This window comes from Carassius carassius, chromosome 8, assembly GCF_963082965.1.
Source record: "Carassius carassius chromosome 8, fCarCar2.1, whole genome shotgun sequence".
Lineage (NCBI taxonomy): Eukaryota > Metazoa > Chordata > Actinopteri > Cypriniformes > Cyprinidae > Carassius > Carassius carassius.
Genome location: NC_081762.1, coordinates 26,133,365 through 26,152,287, shown reverse-complemented (window position 1 = coordinate 26,152,287; position 18,923 = coordinate 26,133,365). Strand labels below are relative to the sequence as shown.

The 18,923-nt window shown below is 39.4% G+C and overlaps 1 protein-coding gene across 1 annotated transcript; it reads right to left on the bottom strand.

Moving 5' to 3' along the window:
- Positions 1-1,270: 1,270 nt before the first annotated feature.
- Positions 1,271-13,244, bottom strand: LOC132145652 (mRNA cap guanine-N7 methyltransferase-like). Its single transcript, XM_059556817.1, has 11 exons — positions 13,128-13,244; positions 12,623-12,771; positions 11,605-11,743; positions 11,355-11,477; positions 10,915-11,030; positions 10,606-10,787; positions 9,749-9,913; positions 9,345-9,462; positions 3,406-3,507; positions 3,288-3,321; positions 1,271-1,961 (listed from the first exon to the last, which is right to left on the bottom strand). The coding sequence occupies exons 1-11, from the start codon at positions 13,144-13,146 to the stop codon at positions 1,924-1,926; spliced, it is 1,185 nt and encodes a 394-aa protein (XP_059412800.1). The 5' UTR covers positions 13,147-13,244; the 3' UTR covers positions 1,271-1,923.
- Between the last annotated feature and the right edge of the window lie 5,679 nt (positions 13,245-18,923).

The following is an 18,923-nucleotide window of genomic DNA, read 5'->3' as shown; positions in this document are numbered from 1 at the left end:
TGATAAGTTTTCAAAAAGAGGTCTTTTCCAAATAAAGAAAGGCCAAATTATATATTCGTATGGATTACTTATTAATTATTGTGATGTTTTTATCAGCTGTTTGGACTCTCATTCTAACGGCAGCCATTCGCTGCAGAAGATCCTTTGGTAAGCAAGTGACACAATGCTATATTTCTCCAAAACACATGAAGGATGGATCCACTGATCTTGATTACAACCATGCTGACCCCTCTATCTGCATGTCACCTCAGAAAGATGCGTCAGAACAGGTGACGTCTGTCCAATCGTGTGCCGTCCAGTTTTGGCCTCGGTTTGCAGCTGTAACCTGACAGGAGCAGAAGCCTGGTTTGACAAACATCACAAACACATGATTATTTTAGCTACTGTCCTGATACTGTCAGCTTCAACCATTCTGAACTCTCATTAAAAAGCAATTTAGTCCACATAACTGACACTCAACAGATGGTTGTCACAAGTTTCTGTAATAATAAGATAGTTGCACGATTGATAATATATATAGAAACTCAGAGCAAGAACTGGCAAACCTGGCGCAGTCCATGAGGATGAGATGCAATGTGGTGCTTACAGCACATGGAGGAAACACATGAAACACACCGTTTGTAAGAGCCACAGCCACACATTGTTTTTTTATATAGATGTGGATTTAATTTTGAATTGAAAAGTGCAATATTTAGATATTACTGAAAACCTTGAAATTGCAAATCCTGTAATATTGCTCGACGAGAGTGATGTAATTTAATGACTGTTTTTTTTTTTTTTGACCATGTAACACTTTTTTAGTGAATTCATTAATAAATATTCTTAAAAGTTATTACTGGAGTATCACCGGCACAAATATAACAAACCAGATGAATCGATACTACACCGTTTTTTCCTTTTTAAGTTACTGCAGATTTCTCTTTTAAATCACGGTTCATTTGAACTTTGTATTAATCAAACAATCCTGAAAAAATGTCACGGTTTTAACAAAAATATGAAGCAGCACCACTGCATTCAAAATAATAAATATTACTTATGCAGTAAATCAGAATGAATTCTGAAGCATCATGTGGCACTGAAGACTGGAGTAATGATGCTGGAAAGACTAAAGATAAACCACATTTTGCCAAACTACTGTATGGCTTAATGCACTCACCAAATTACAAAAGGATGCGATTTATTTAATGATAGTCGGTTGTGTTCAGAGTGAAGCACACAGATGTGTATTTATACACTGAGTCAATGTAGCAAATATGAAAATAAAAAAAGACAGCACACTCCAGGTTTAATATTCCTCAAACAGGTTTTAATTCCCGGACAAAACTGCAGGACTAGAAACACTGCTCTACATACAGAAATCAGAAGAGTACAGACTGAAAAACACAGCCTTCCTGACGTATACTAGGAAAGAAAACACACTAGACCATCATTACAAGCACAAAAAATAAATAAAAAATTGAAAGAGAATTTATGAATGAGTCAACTTGAATGCATTAAAGCTCTGCATTTCTTATTGTAGGAAGAACTTCCTACCTGGTCATTAACATTAAAGACGATACCAGTCAACCCTTCACACAGAAAAGAACATCCAAGACAGATTTCAGTCAAGCCTGAAGCGAAGGGTGGAATATTACTGAGATCGAACCCGAAGGGAGCGCATGACTGAAAGCTCTGCAGGGATATTCAATTGATTGACTTGAACCATGACAGATAAACAGAAATACATAATCAGACAGAATATTGATCATGTGCATTGTGTACTCCAAAACACACACATACACACTGGTGAAGGAAAAGCTCTGGTTGTATTAAAATCTTTGACTGTTTGTGAAGTGGACATCATTCTCAGCAGGCTTCTGGAAACCAGACGAATCTTTGGCTCACTCATCCGGACACAGCAGCTCGATGGAGAATCCCTCACACTCATGCCAGTTTCTCAAACACATACACCAGGTATATGCCTACAAAAAGAGAGAGAAGGCAGAGCATCATGATCTGCCACTGTATATAAAACACATATTATATACCCTTTACAAACCCATATTTAATGTCATCTTATATCTCAAAGACAGCGTATGTTATTACTACCAGGTGCAAACCAGAATTAACTTCAATTTTAAATACATGAATCCAAATTTAATGAACGTAATTATTGCACTAAACACAGCAAGCATAAAAATAGAAAACAAAGCCAAGTTGAAAACGGCCAAATGCTGTGCACAAACATAAATTGAATAATCTCCAAACAGATCATTTATATGAACCGTCAAAAATATTTAATAAAATACATTTTTATATAAACGTTTGTTAATAAACACTACTGTTCAAAAGATTGGTGTCAATTGTTTTTTAACGACGTCTCTTATGCTCACTGAAGCCGCATTTAGTTAAATAAAAAATGATAGTAAAAACAGTAATATTGTGAAATCTTATTACAATTTAAACTTAATTTAAATGTATTTCTGTGATCAAAGCTGTATTTTCAGCATCATTACTCCAGTCTTCAGTGTCACGTGATCCTTCAGAAATCATTTCTGCATGATGACTTGCTGCTCAAAAACCATTCATTGTTTCTATCAATGTTGAAACCATTTTGCTGCTTCATACATTTGCAGAAATACGATTTTTTTTTTTCAGGATTCTTTGATGGATATTAAGTTTAAAAGAACAGCATTTATTTTTATTTCTTTATTTTTGTATGTCTTTACTGTCACTTTTAAAACATCCTTCACTTTTAAATTGTAGTGTACATCGAAACAGAAATAGGAAAGTTCAGGAGAGTGTGTGCAATAAAACAATTACATTTTTTAAATATACCATTGTACTGAATGCAATCCACATCCATAATAAAAGAAAGCCAAAAAAAAAAAAGATATGAGATATAAGACTTGAACTTCTCTGTTCGTGTAGTTGCAAGTTAAGTGTTTCTAATTTAATAGTTTTTTTCCTCTCTCTGATGGTCAGCCCACATGCTGTACTTCAGTATGAGAAAATCTCAAGTACTTTATCTTAAGATGAAAAGTGATTTCACAGCTGGGGTCTTTCATTTCCTGGCTTGGGTGCATGCGGCGTTTTCAATACAAATGAGCCCTTCTGCAAGTTACACTCATGAATATTCATGTACAGCATCTCAACTGTGACTTCTGATGAAAGTCACTATTATCTTAAGCTTTCTGTCATGTGAACTCATAAAACCCTCTTTTTTTCTTTTCTTTAGTTAAAACATATTTCTCTGTCAGAAGATACCACTGAAACACTGGTTAAACAGGAAGAACATCACCACGTACTTGTAGCCTCCCACTCAGACTTGCTCAGGGTTCCCTGTGGAGGAAGAGCAAACTATCAGAACACAGTTAACACACAGAGTAAATGCTCTCTGTGGAAGAAACTGATACTGTGGCTCACCAGCGGACGTCTGGCAGCAGGACTGGCAGCGATCCTCTTGGCGTGGTCGTACTCGCCCGGACTGTCGGACGCTAGTTGGCCTCTCTCCTCCGGAGGGTATTGCTATGACAATTAGACGACACAAAACTATTTGATTCAGGCCAAGCAAAGATAAGACCGTATTGGTTCAACAACAGACATCATTTTCTAGTCCAATTTCAAGTCCGTATGATGTTTTGAGGCTGATATTGCTTGTATATGCGGTTGCTAGGGTGCTCTAAATTGTTGCTAGGGTGTCTGGACACTGTTACCATAGTGATACTTTTATAGACTAGTTGCCTGCTCACATCAAAAGAGCCAACCAGCATTAGGGATATCAAAAAAAAAAAAAAGTGTTGAATATTTGCCGAATTCAAAATAAAAATCCACATTCAAATGCAAGAACATTGCATTTGAGTTTAATATTTTATATATGCATCAGGCAGCATTATTATCAGTGGCACACGAGATGCGATGACGATGTAAGCGGTGCTGTTTTGTTTATAGTTGTTTAAGCAACTTTATTTTGAACATGCACTTTTTTCACAGATAGTCATGTTATCTTATGCTTTGAAGAATCGTGCATTAGTAATATTTTGCGCCCTCTTGGGACCTCAGGAGAAAAGCCAAAAGTTTTTTTTCCACCATAAATGAAATTATGCAATTTAAATATGAATATAATTCGAATTTTGATAATATTTAAGTAAAAGGTAGCTAGCAGCGGTGTATAAAGTACCTAAAAGTCACACTGAAGTAAATACAGATATCTTACCAGAAAATGACTTTTGTAGAAGTTGAAGTCACTGTTTAGAATATTACTTGAGTAAAAGTCTTAAAGTATGTCATATTTATTGTTCTTTTTTTTCCGTCTACTGTAGTTTTCTTGTCCTATTGCTTGTAATTCGTTTCTTATTCTTATTTAATCACAGAATGTTTACTTGTCCTCAGTGAGCTTGAATTTGTCTTAGGCTAATTTATTGACTTGGCGCCGGTACAGGATGGCTGCCTCCGTGACGTGCTCTGCATATGTTTTTGTCTTTTTGTTAGTTTGTCCGGTCTTTAGTTATATTCCTGCAATCAGTTTCACCAGGGATGAACTGCTGAACATTCGGCAGAACGCACCACAAGATGTTTTTCCGGATTTCAATTATTCAGACGTTTTACTGAACATTGTTATCGGAGGAGCAGCGGCGCAGATCAAACGCTTCAGGACGCGCAGACGGGGAAAGCGAGCTGGCGCGCTCGTCAGACTCAGGAAGCACAGATTTCGAACGCCGTTGCCTAGCATCCATCTGGCAAATCTACTCTCTCTACCCAACAAAACGGACGAACTCCTTCTGCTTTCTCGGACAAATAAGGATTTCACACACTCTGCTGCTCTGTGTTTCACGGAAACCTGGCTGAATGACGCCATACCGGACAGCGCGCTCCATCTGCCGGGCTTTCAGCTGTTTAGAGCGGATCGCGACGCAGAATCAACGGGGAAATCGCGCGGCGGCGGGACATGCTTTTACATCAATGAACGGTGGTGTACAGATGTAATTGTGTTAAAGAAGATGTGCTGTCCTGATCTAGAAATGCAGTTTATCAACTGCAAGCCGTTCTATTCGCCGCGGGAGTTTCACTCGCTCATTCTGGTTAGTGTTTACATCCCTCCTCAAGCGCAAGTAAGTCTGGCTTTACAGAAACTCGCTGAGCAGATCACAGAGACAGAACAACAACACCCGGACTCTGTTTTAATCATTCTTGGGGACTTTAATAAAGCCAATCTCTCCCGTGAACTGCCAAAATACAGACAGCATGTTACCTGTCCCACCAGAGACAGTAATATATTGGATCACTGTTACACCACAATGAAGGATGCATTTCACTCTGTTCCACGAGCAGCTTTGGGACGTTCTGATCACCTTCTGGTTCATCTTATACCGACCTACAGGCAGAAACTAAAATCAGCTAAACCTGTATTAAGGACCATAAAAAGATGGACTAATGAAGCAGAGCAGGATTTACAATCTTGTTTTGACCTCACTGATTGGAGTGTTTTTAAAGCTGCTGCCACCGATCTGGATGAACTCACAGAGACCGTAACATCATATATCAGTTTCTGTGAGGATATGTGCATTCCTACCAAGACTCAACTAAATTACAACAATGACAAACCGTGGTTCACTGCAAAACTCAGACAGCTCCGTCAGGCCAAAGAAGATGCTTACAGGAAGGGGGACAATGTCTTGTATAAACAGGTTAAATACACACTGGAAAAGGAGATCAGAGTGGCAAAGAGGAATTATTCTGAAAAAATAAGGACACTTTGAACGACTCCGCATCAGTGTGGAAAAGTCTAAAGAAGGTCACCAATTACAAGACACCACCCCCCAGCACTGTGGAAAATCAACGACTGGCAGACGATCTGAACGAGTTTTACTGCAGGTTTGAAAGAACACCCATCACCTGCCCTGAACACCTCTCCACACAACCATTCACACCAATAACAACTCCTGCAGCCAACCCTGAATGCCTCTCCACACAACCGTTCACACCATTAACAACTCCTTCAACCCACCCTGAATGCCTCTCCAAACAACCGTTCACACCATTAACAGCTCCTGCAACCCATCCTGAACACCTCTCCAATCATGCACTCTCACCATTCACACCTCCTGCATCCCCCCTCTCCCCCACACCTGCAATTCAGATCAGCGAGGATGCGGTGCGCCAGGTCTTCAGGAAGCAGAAAAGGAAAAAAGCACCAGGCCCAGATTGTGTTACACCGGCCTGTCTGAAATCCTGTGCTGACCAGCTGGCCCCCATCTTCACAAAGACCTTCAACAGATCGCTGGAGCTGTGCGAAGTCCCTTAATGCTTCAAACGCTCCACCATCATCCCCATCCCAAAGAAATCCAAAATTACAGGACTAAATGACTACAGGCCTGTGGCTTTAACATCCGTAGTCATGAAGTCATTTGAAAAACTGGTGCTGGCCCACCTTAAGGACATTACTGGACCCTTGTTGGATCCTCTTCAGTTTGCCTACAGAGCAAGCAGGTCTGTGGACGATGCAGTAAACATTGGACTGCATTATGTTCTGCAACACCTAGACAGACCGGGGACCTATGTGAGGATCCTGTTTGTGGACTTCAGCTCAGCCTTTAACACGATCATCCCAAACCTCCTCCTGCCCAAATTAACTCAGCTCTCCGTGCCCACCTCCGTCTGTCAGTGGATCAACAGCTTCCTGACAGACAGGCAGCAGCTAGTGAGACTGGGAAAATACACATCCAGCAGCCGTACAATCAGCACCGGAGCTCCCCAGGGCTGTGTTCTCTCCCCACTGCTCTTCTCCCTGTACACTAATGACTGCACATCTAAGGACCCCTCTGTCAAGCTCCTGAAGTTTGCAGATGACACCACACTCATCGGCCTCATTCAGGACGGTGACGAGTCTGCTTACAGACAGGAGGTGAAAGAGCTGGCTGTCTGGTGCACTCTCAACAACCTGGAGCTTAACACACTCAAAACAGTGGAGATGATCGTGGACTTCAGGAGAAACCCCCCACTCACCATCATGAACAGCAGTGGAGTCATTCAGGTTCCTGGGCACCACTATCTCTCAGGACCTGAAGTGGGACATTCACATTGACTCCATTGTGAAAAAGGCCCAGCAGAGGTTGTACTTCCTTCGCCAGCTGAGGAAGTTTAACCTGCCACAGGATCTGCTGAAACAGTTCTACTCCACCATCATCGAATCCATCCTCTGCACTTCAGTAACTATCTGGTTCAGCTCAGCTTCTAAATCTGACCTCAGAAGACTACAGAGGGTAGTCCGGACTGCTGAGCGAATCATCGGTTCAACTCTCCCATCTATTCAAGAACTGTACTTATCCAGAGTGAGCAAAAGGGCTGTTAAAATCACTCTGGACTCCTCACATCCAGCACACTTCCTCTTTGAACTGTTGCCATCTGGTAGACGCTACAGAGCACTGAGCACCAGAACGACCAGACACAGGAACAGTTTCTTCCCTCAGGCAATCCATCTTATGAACAGCTGATACACACTGAACACACTACACTTTATATTTATATACACATACACTTAATTTATCTAACACACATACTTAGTATACACTTAAATTTTGCACATAATATACATGTACATACATAACTGCATTTTTGTAATATACCTGCCTACAATTGTCAATTTGTATATTGTCATTCCTTGTCTACTTATTTGTATTTTTTGTATTTTTATATTCTTTTATTATGTGTTTTATGTTCTGTCGCTGTCATTCTGTTGTACTGCGGAGCTTCTGTCACAAAAACAAATTCCTCGTATGTGTAAACATACCTGGCAATAAAAGCTCATTCTGATTCTAATATTAGTTTTTTTGTGAAATTGACACACGTCAAGTGGAAGAGCATCGTGTTAGCAGCGCAATGTTTTGGGTTCGATTCCCAGGGAACACACGTTAGGTAAAAATGTTAGCTAGGAGGCACTAAGTAGCTTTGGATAAAAGTGTCTGCTAAATGCATAAATGTAAATGTGAAATGAACTTGATTTAAACTATTGTGAGATCATGGTACAGCATAATCATGATAATGGTATATATATATATATTACTCATATTGTGATAAAAGCCACATATTAAAATATCACACCTGTACCTGTCTACTTTATTAACTGAATCGCTTTTTGAACCTAGCCCAAACAACAAGGTCGAAGACACTTACAGTTTCTCTGAATTGCTGAAACACATTTCTTGAAACTCATCACTCACTTAAACACAAATACAAAACTTCTAACTAAATTCTCAGATGTGATAAACTCCTAATAACTGTAAAAGTCAACCTCTGTGAAGCAGCTTCCCAAACATGAAGAAAAACCTATGGCTCTGTCGACAGGGGTTTCGTTTAAACTAAACATAACGAGACTTTGGTCGCGGTAATATTACTTTGGTTCAAAATAGCGATTACAAAACGTGTGAGACGTCAGAATGTGGTTATGGTTATTATGGTGTCAATCATCCCAGTTCTGTGCTCTACACATGAAACTGTAATTCAGGGGATTCAATCCAACGTATAAATGCGTTATCTAAGACGCTGTTATCTAAAGTGACTTACAAATGAGGACAATAGAAGAAATCAAAACCAACAAAACAGCAATGACGTAAGTGCTATAACAAGTCTCAGGTAGCTTAACGCAGTACACACGAATACAAGTCTAAAAAGGGGAAGGTTTTTAGAATAGAATAGAAAATAGAATTAGAATATAAAGTGCTAGAGTTAGAGGATCAAATAAAGAGATTTGCTTATTTATATACTATTTATTAGGGCTGTGCAAAAAATCTTAAATTCGCGCTAAATATCACGATATTGGTATTGTCGCTTCGACCGCGGCATGATAAACAACCGCAGACTTGGCGACACTGATTGGCATTTACTACACAGCTAGCAGCCATGGTTTTGGGAAACGCACCCCTAAGTTAGCAACTTTGTTGGTTGCAATGCAGTTTCCCATTGCTAACAGGTGACAATTCAATTTCACTGTAATACTTTATCTGTAGATAAGTGTAAAGCATTTTCAATGTAATTTTGCAGAAAAAGAAAGGGTGAAAATAACCAGTGATGCATAGAAGACAAACACTGCCGCAGCAAACTCCTATATATACACTGTGTACTGTGTGCAGATCACAGTCTGAGAGCCTCTGTTTCAGTCAGATCTCACTGACAGGGACTAAATGTGTTGATGTGCATATTGCATTTGCACAGCAGAATAATCAATAAAAAACATCTACTGTGAAATTATGGAATAGGAATTGAAACTCCCATAATCAGAATCCGATTCAACTGTGAAGCACAAAGAATAACTAGAGATTATTACAATAATCAAAGGTTCTGGTATCGGTCAGAACAGAGCCACAAACCTCCAGCGCCTGCATCCACTGCATCAGAACCTTGTTCTTCTCATCTTTCACCTTCTCCTCAAAGAACTCTTTGAAGGTTTTCTTGTAAACCAGACGCATGTTGTACTTCTTCGCCATTCTGGACAAAACATAAATATATAATAGTAATAATGCTATGAGAAATTATATCAAATTCACGATCATCATTTATGAATGCTTTCTTGCCAGTCTGGAGAGTTTGTTTGTTTGTTTGAATCTGTAATCTTACAAACAAACTGCATGTGTTACTAAGGATCTTCTAAAAGCAGAAATGAACGCTAAGGAATCAAGCGGGTGTTCAACATTACAGCACACATGTACAGAGCAGCTGCGTCCTCTGCTGGCACATCAACACAACAACAGTCCTGACCCCACCAGACACTCACTCCTCCAACAGCGGGAAATACACCAGGAACTCCGGGACGTTCACCACACCCTCCAGACTGAAGTCATACTGACAGCCGAACAGAGGGTAGTCCCCCTTCTTCTGGAAGCTCACCCTGAACACTTCATTCCCAAAGCTGTCGCAGTCTGAGGCCTCCAAACGCTTCCTGTGAACCAGGAGAACAAGATATTTCAAAAACACATTGTGAGACAACCATTTATGATCTTGAATGAATGCCGTTTTGAGGCTTTCCTGCTTTAGAATGAGAGAGAAAGAGGGAATAAATCACAATTATATTTGGTCAGGTTGACAAAATTACTACGTTTACCGTTATTTGTTTGGCATTGTGAACGCAACTGTGAAGAGTGCAAGGATTTTGGGGTTTTAATTTGACCATCATGACAGAGATGTTTTAAAAGCATCACTGGTTTAAATTTTGCAGACTGTGATGTGAAGTTCAATTTATTTCCATTAATAAAGTCAAACTGTCCATTGCAAACTGAATTGTTTGTTTGCTTTTGACGTTCATTCATCAAAGAATCCTGAAACGGTATGACAGTCTCCACAAAAATATGTAGCAGCGCAACAACAATTAACGTTTCCTGAGCATCACATAAGCATATTAGAGTGATTTCTGAAGGATCATGTGACACTGAAGACTGGAGAAATAATGCTGAAAATTCAGCTTTGATCACTGAAATAAATTACATTTTAAAATATATATTACAATAGAAAACAGATATACTGAATATATCATCAAAATTAGCTCAGCCTTACAGCACCTTGTGCCTTATCTAAACAGAAAGAAAAATCTAAATCATAGTTCGAGTGTGTGTGTGTGTGTGTGTGAGATCTTACACCAGCTCATAAGCATCTGGAGTGGTCCCGATGAAGAATCCTCCCGGCCGCAGTCTCTCACAGGCGTTTCTCAGCATGGTGTCAGCCTGCTGCTCGCTCTCGAACGAATAATGACACACAAACTGACAGCTGCACACGTCAAACCGCAGCTCAGGGTCCCGCAGCTTCTCAGACAGCAGCTCCTGAGACAGACAGAGAGAGAGACAACAGCCCCGTACTGTCACGTACTCCAGCATGCACACTGACTTTAGACAGTGCACGAGTGAATGAAAGAGCAGGTGACGTGTGTGATCTGTGCCGTGCTCTTACCCTGCTGCAGTCTGCGGTGATGAACTGGGCTGAGAAGGTGCGGTCGTTCGGGTGACCCCTCCGTCTCATGTCATTATAGCGCTGCTGGCACTGCTCGATGGACACAGCAGCGATATCTGGGACGTTACAATATGTAGACATTTAAAGAAATGCATGCACACAGGCCTCTTTACACCTGCTATGAACATATAACATTCAATAATGGGGTCAATCCACATTTGTCTTGAGTAGTGCTTGGATATTTATTAATTATATTCCAGTTAAATTCCAGTTCCTTAAGATAGTGTACAAGAAGATGATTACAGCTTTTAGAAAATATAATTCCCCAAACTTACCAGAATACTGAGTGCACGGTTGTTACAATGTCTACTGCCTTTAGGTTTTTTTTTCCCCAAGTAAAAATGTTCAAACATCAAGTATGAAGAGGACTGTGTAGTTACCTGCACACACCAGTTTATCAATCCGTCCTTTCTTCCATTTTAGAAGGTCTCCTCCTTTTCCACAGCCCAGGTCCAGCACGGTCACCTCTCTCCGTCTTTCCTTCATCTTGTCCAAGATCTCCGCTGAAGACCAACACACAGACCTCAGAACAACAACTCTGTGAGATCCTGCCTGCCATTGCATCTTTATTAGCATCTAACCTGAGCAGAAACAAGCATGGGCCCACCGTGCCTCCTGAAACATTCTCACCTATGAGGACACTCTTCAACCAGTTGTTGAAGTTGCGCATGTGGACTATCCTGCTCTTATTGCGCTCTGCCAGCCCACACTCCTGGAGTTTGTTGTAATGCGTGGCCACTTTCTGAGTGTGTAACGATTCCTCTGTGACCTGCATAACAAAACAAAAAACTCAAACAGAGCAGAGGAGATCAGGGCCAGACGACACACTGGAACATTAAAAATGCTCTTTTTTTTCATATAAATATATATATATATATATATAAATTACACCAACTATGATGGCTTCTAAGAACCACAGGAATATGGAAAGAGCTATTGAGCATTTTATATATTTCATATATATATATCAGAGGATCCTCTGCAGTGAATGGGTGCCGTCAGAATGAGAGTCTAAACAGCTGATAAAAACATCACAATAATCCACATCACTCCAGTCCATCAGTTAACATCTAGTGAAGTGAAAACCTGCATGTTTGTAAGAACCAAATCCATCATGAAGACATTTTAACTTCAAATTGTTGCTTCTGGTCAATATGAGTCCATAACACTTCCTCCAGTGGAACAGTCCAACTCTTGTTGTCAAAATCCACCAACAAATGTTTTTTTTTTTGTTATTTTCTACTTGTAAACAGCACTAAGTTGATATGTGCATATTTCTCTCCTGATTCAGACAAGATGACTTAGTATGGATAGAGAACTCATAATTTTAGCTAGAAAAAAACATTTTATGTTATAAAAAACACCTTGATGGATCTGTTTATGTGCAACTTTTCTCTTCACAAGACATTAACTGATGGACTGGAGTGATGTGGATTATTGTGGTGATGTTTTTTTTTATCAGCTATCATTCTGACGGCACCCATTCACTACAGAGGGTACGTTAGTGAGCAAGTGATGCAATGCTACTTTTCTCCAAGTCTGTTCCTGTGAAGAAACAAACTCTTCTACACCTAGGATTGTCTAAGGGTGATTTTTTTTATTTTATTTAATTTTTTTATCTCTGGGTGAAGTATTGCTGCGATCTTACCTGCTTCTTCCTGGAAGAGTGATCTTCATCATCATCACCGTCCCAATGCCTCTTCATTGATGAGGAAGATGAGGATGAAGTCTGGGAAGCACTGAAAGCTGATCCTGTGCTGTCCTGGTCGACATCTCGATCCGCAGATTTACTGTCCGCTTCAATCAACACACACGCACTGCATTAGTATTTAGATTATAAAATATGCATTCGCCTTTTAAATACAGCACCTGACCACAGAGGGGAAAAACAACACATTTAAGGGAAAAAAATTCAGGAGAGCAATTTATATAGATTAAGTATATGCAGTCAGATTAACGTTGCTGTGCGTCAGTGTAGTGTTGATAACAAGAGCTTGTGTCAAGCGCTATCTCGACACGTGTTTCATCTGCTCAGAGACTGCTGGGACTCCGAAAGAGACAAACATTAAACACCATATTAAGAGTGCGTGTCCTCAACAGCATGACTGTGTAACACAGATCGCTGAAGACTGAATCAAAGTAGCTGCACTCACTCGAGTTTTGCGCCATCATGTATCCACGAGCAGCGCTCTTCACGGATCTTCACTGCGGTATTTGTTCTGAGAGACGCGCCGCAGCGCCGCCTACAGGACCGGCGTCTACAGCAGCACCATAGAGGCGTCTTCTCCGTCTTCTTGCTGCTTTTTGCCAATCGTTTTTAAAATTAGTATATGAAAATAAGTGCAATATGGAACGATAAGCGTTTTAAACAGTTCACATCACTTCACTATGTAGCACGTGTAATCCTGCGCCACCAGTTTGATCTCCAACATATGAAACTAAGGAAACACATAAGGAAAAATACATTACATGTTATTTAGCAAGTCTGTACCCACCTAAATCAAATTATTTAAAAAAGCATTTTTGGCAAATCCAAGTGATTTACCATAGAAATATGATGTTTTTAGACGTGTATGACTGTTATAGCACCAGCTGTCATCCAATCTCCCTGAAACTTTGCATGCTTGATCAGAATCTCCTGTGCACATGTGTCACAGTTTTTTTAGTTTTTGTTTAGGCTTTATAGGCTTTTGGGCATATTTGGACAGGCCCCTTTTCTATAGGACCCCGCTTTAGCTTCCCAAAGGGTAAATTTCAACATGTTTTTGGTAATTATTGACCTAGATAGTCCAGAGTTTTGCACTGTGGTGTTTTTTCTCCAGAAAAACCTAGGACTAGTTCGCCAAAGTAGGTTTTTCACACCTTTCTCAATCATTTAAAAAAAGTTTGATTGACTGCAGTAATTCAGATGCAAAGTTGTTTGGAACGAGGAGATCTATCATACGATATGAATATGTACAATTGTTTACTGCCTCAAAAAAATGTGATTTCGCCCCCCGTTGGATGATTTCAAATTTCTCACAAACCTTTGGGGCCATGAGTCAAACATGCCCACCAAGTTTCGATCCGATCGGCCTCCGTTAACCTACTTCATAGCCCAATGGTGGCAAGGTTTTTTGAGAAACGCGAATGTCCCCATAAACACTTGTGGCACTTCGGACCAAGTCTGTGCAAAGTGATTTTCATGTTGATAAGAGAAATGATTGTCTAGTTATTGACATTTTTATGTTTTTCCCTCTAGATATATAATTCCGTTCAGGAGTATACATTTTTCTAAAAGTGGCCCTGCACCTTTTGAAAGTCTTGGCATCCTTTAACTTTTTTTTATAATTATTGATATTCACTCTCCAGAGAATCTTTCTGCATTGGTTTGGTTCTGATCGGGTGAAAAACCTAGGACTAGTTTGCAAAAGTAGGTTTTGCAAAAAATGCAAAATACCCCAAAATTTTGCATAGCGCATGATCGAGCCGGAGGTGTGCGTTTTGTCCAGCATGAGCCAAGGAATCCAAAGACACAATACACTTGAGCCTGCGGCTGACGGTTTAGGAGTTATGAAAGATTTCGTACTTTTGATTGCTGTAGCGCCCCCATTAGGCTGATTGGGGCGAATCTCTGTCACGTTGTAGGCGGTGTGAGTTCTACCACACCTCCAAGTTTTAAGTCTCGACAACTTACGGTTTGGTCTGCACGATCAGTTTGAAGTGGAAATAGCTCATCCGTGACCATTCCAACAAATAACGCTACGCACTTGAACCCCTAATAAATAAAAATAGTGGTATTGACCACATTGTTTTCTGCCATAATTAATTTTGTTAAATTACTACTATTGCACTGATGTTGGAAGCATATGAAGTGTTCATTTGCAAAAACAGTGGGTTTTTTTGTTTGTTTGTTTTTTATTCTCAAAAATCATGCTTTTTCATTGTGCATTCCAGATAATCTCAATCAAACATCACAGTATTATTATCACATTAATTCTAGATTAGCATATTAATCAAACTGGAGTTGGGTTAATTTGATTAGGTAAAAAAAATAACAAAATAAATAAAATAAAAACATGATAATTTTTTTAAGTGATTTTTGAAAATTAAGGGAAATTATCTGTTTTTGCAACTCTTCATATATACATAGAAATTGTGATATTAATATTTAGTTATTTATTTTACTTTTTACTTATTTACAGTCTTTTAAAGTTATAAACATTTCTCCATATTTAATACAATGTGTCACAGCCTGAGTTTATTTAAAGCTTGTTATATTACTTTTTATTTAGTTACTTTCTAGAGAATAAAAAAAAAAAAAATCTCAGACTGGCCTCCTAAAACAATCATATTTAAAACTCAAATATTTAGTATCGACTTGTGTGAAGTGTTCCGATAGTCACCAAATGTGTGTGTATATATATATATATATATATATATATATATATATATAATGCAATTATCTAATCAACCAATCACATGGCAGTTGCCTCCATGCATTTAGGTGTGTGGTCCTGGTCAAGACAATCTCCTGAACTCCAAACTGAATGTCATAATGGGAAAGAAAGGTGATTTAAGCAATTTTGAGCGTGGCATGGTTGTTGGTGCCAGACGGGCCGGTCTGAGTATTTCACAATCTGCTCAGCTACTGGGATTTTCATACCATTTTAGCAAAGCATTTGTGAAGCCACAACACGCACAACCTTGAGGCGGATGGACTACAACAGCAGAAGACCCCACCGGGTAACACTCATCTCCACTACAAATAGGAAAAAGAGGCTACAATTTGTACGAGCAAATTGGTGTGGGGGATGTTTTCTTGGCACACTTTAGTGTTCCTATTAATCCTTTAGGTGAGTGTATATATATATATATGTTATATTGTATCCTCTTTTTCCTATTTGTAGTGGAGATGAGTGTTACCCGGTGGGGTCTTCTGCTGTTGTAGCCCATCCACCTCAAGGTTGTGCGTGTTGTGGCTTCACAAATGCTTTGCTGCATACCTCGGTTGTAACGAGTGGTTATTTCAATCAAAGTTGCTCTTCTATCAGCTTGAATCAGTCGAACCCATTCTCCTCTGACCTCTAGCATCAACAAGGCTAGATACAACAATTTTCACCCACAGGACTGCCGCATACTGGATGTTTTTCCCTTTTCACACCTTTCTTTGTAAACCCTAGAAATGGTTGTGCATGAAAATCCCAGTAACTGAGCAGATTGTGAAATACTCAGACCGGCCCGTCTGGCACCAACAACCATGCCACGCTCAAAATTGCTTAAATCACCTTTCTTTCCCATTCTGACATTCAGTTTGGAGTTCAGGAGATTGTCTTGACCAGGACCACACCCCTAAATGCATGGAGGCAACTGCCATGTGATTGGTTGATTAGATAATTGCATTAATGAGAAATTGAACAGGCGTTCCTAATAATCCTTTAGGTGAGTATGTGTGTGTATATATATACACTTACATAACATTTACATTAGTCATTTAGCTATGACTTTAATCCAAAGCGACTTACAAATGACAACACTGACAATATACACATTATATATAACATCATATTATGTATATTATAACATTTTTACATAACATTTTTTATGCTTTATTAATTCAGTGCCACAAAAACATGAGGTATTACATATTTACATGATTTAAAAAAAATTAGCTGCCAGAGAAAAAGAAAGAAGAGAGAAAAAAATTACATACATTTCAATTATTTCCTTAACAGACACTTTAAGACACTTCCTTAATTTTGTTATTGATACAAAACTTATTGGGCAGTTTCCATGCTTTAACCTAAGATATATTATCAAATAAAGAATAATTACATAGTATTTTTAGTAGAGTATTTTCATTAGCACGTGCAAAGACCAATCTTTCGCGACTCTGCGATGCATTCTGGGAAATGTAGTTCCACAGAGACTTTGCCTCAGTTCTCATCAGCGCGACTGTACCACATTACCCACAACACAGTTCGCGCGCAGTCACCATGCGTAATGTCTCTGCGTCTGGTCGAGGGCTCTCTGAATGACAGAGGGACGGGAATAAAATGTGTTTGTGGTGGGGACTTAGTCACTCATGTATGTAGCTGTGCATATTTAGTTTCTTTTTAAATGTGACTGAGCATGTCCAGCTAATGTATTTCTGTAATGTTTTCTCGAGGTGTTGAACCAGCGCCAGTGACGTCACTATTGAGCAGGGTTCTAAATTAACACCCGCCAACCCGCCAAATGCGGGTTAAAATTAATTTTGGCGGGTGTTAATTTAAATTTACTAGCCAGTTTGGCTGGTGATCCATGGCATGAGGCTCTGTTCTCGGTCATTTATCCCCCTGGCAGCACTTCCTACATTTCCCATGAACACTGTGCTGTAATGCTACGTGATGACGTTTCATATGCCCATTGGCTGCACGCAGTTTGCAGTTAAACCAGCGCGAAAAAACATGGAAACGAATAGAGCGTCCATCAGAAAACACAAGGAAGAAGAACGAATGGAGCCAGAGCAGGGAATATAGACTGAAAGAGGAGGGAGTTAGCTATTAAAGAAAAAAAAATTAAGATTAAACTAAATGCGGCGGTGGTTGGGACAGATTTCTGGGGGCGAAAAGAGGAACGAGGCAGGGGATGAGGATATTACGGAGCCCCGCACGTCACCTGTAGGAGAAAAAATAATCAATCCGTGGCGACGGTTTTGCAATCCGTCCCCTCAGTTTATAAACCGTACTCACGAATTCATAAACCGTTCCTTTGGTTTAACAAACCGTGCCCACGAATTTCCAATCCGTGCGCTCAGATTTTGAAAACCGCACCCTCGCTTTTTTAATCTGTACCCACGAATTCATAATCTGCGCGCACACTTTCGCAATCCGTTCCCATGGATTTGTAAACCGTACTCACAGATTCATGCAGCAAGCTCCTACGTGTTAACATAAAGTTTTAATGAATATTATTATGTGGAATGGGTCTACAGCAAAGTGTCTTAAGTGATCCTCTATCAAGTGTAGTACGAGGTGGAATACAAAGATTTAATAAGAAAGATGTGCATCAAAATCTTGTGATAATCTTATAATAGCACTTGATTATTATTGTACAATAAACCTGCCATTGTGACTAACTGGAGTAATTATTTTTCCTCTTTTGTAAGTTGTTTTGGATTAAAGATTCTTATGCATAACCTGTATAATAATATATAATAATGATAAAAATAAAGTTATTTTTATCATTTTAATTTGTAGGCTAAATAAATGATTACAAGACAGTAAAAATGTTTGTCATAAAATAATTCATGAATTGCTTTATTTCTAAATAACCTTTGACAGTTTTGGAAATGCTTGTGTACAATTCTTTCTTAACATGAAGACTTATTTTTGTGATTTTATTATACTAAGCTCCACCCACCCCACCCCACCTGCCGGAGTTAGATGCATGCTTCACTGTTAATGTTATTATTAAATAATTAGGCCAAAAATAACATTGCATTCAGTTAGAGAGAAAAGGAATGAAAACATAACCGGCATATTATTTGTTTTTTATTGCTTTTTACCCTTATTTTCTTCTTTTTAGCGTTTATTTTTTTGGCCATAAAAAACAGGCAGCTGTGTCTTATCCTATGGGTAATTAATGTAAAATAAACGCTAACGCTAAGACTATTTTGTGAATGCTGATCGTGGTCTTGTTGGATAGGTACTATGAAAAATAATGTTTAATAAACAGAAATGAATCTGCCGGTGGGGGCGGAGCCACAAATGCGTGTCAGTTTACAAATCCGTGGGAATGGATTGCGAAAGCGTGTGCGCGCAGATTATGAATTCGTGAGTACGGATTCAAAAAACCGAGGGTACGGTTTATAAATCTGAGCGCACGGATTGGGAATTCGTGGGCACGGTTTGTTAAACCGAGGGAACAGTTTATGAATTCGTGAGTACGGTTTATAAACTGAGGGGACGGATTGCAAAACCGTCGCC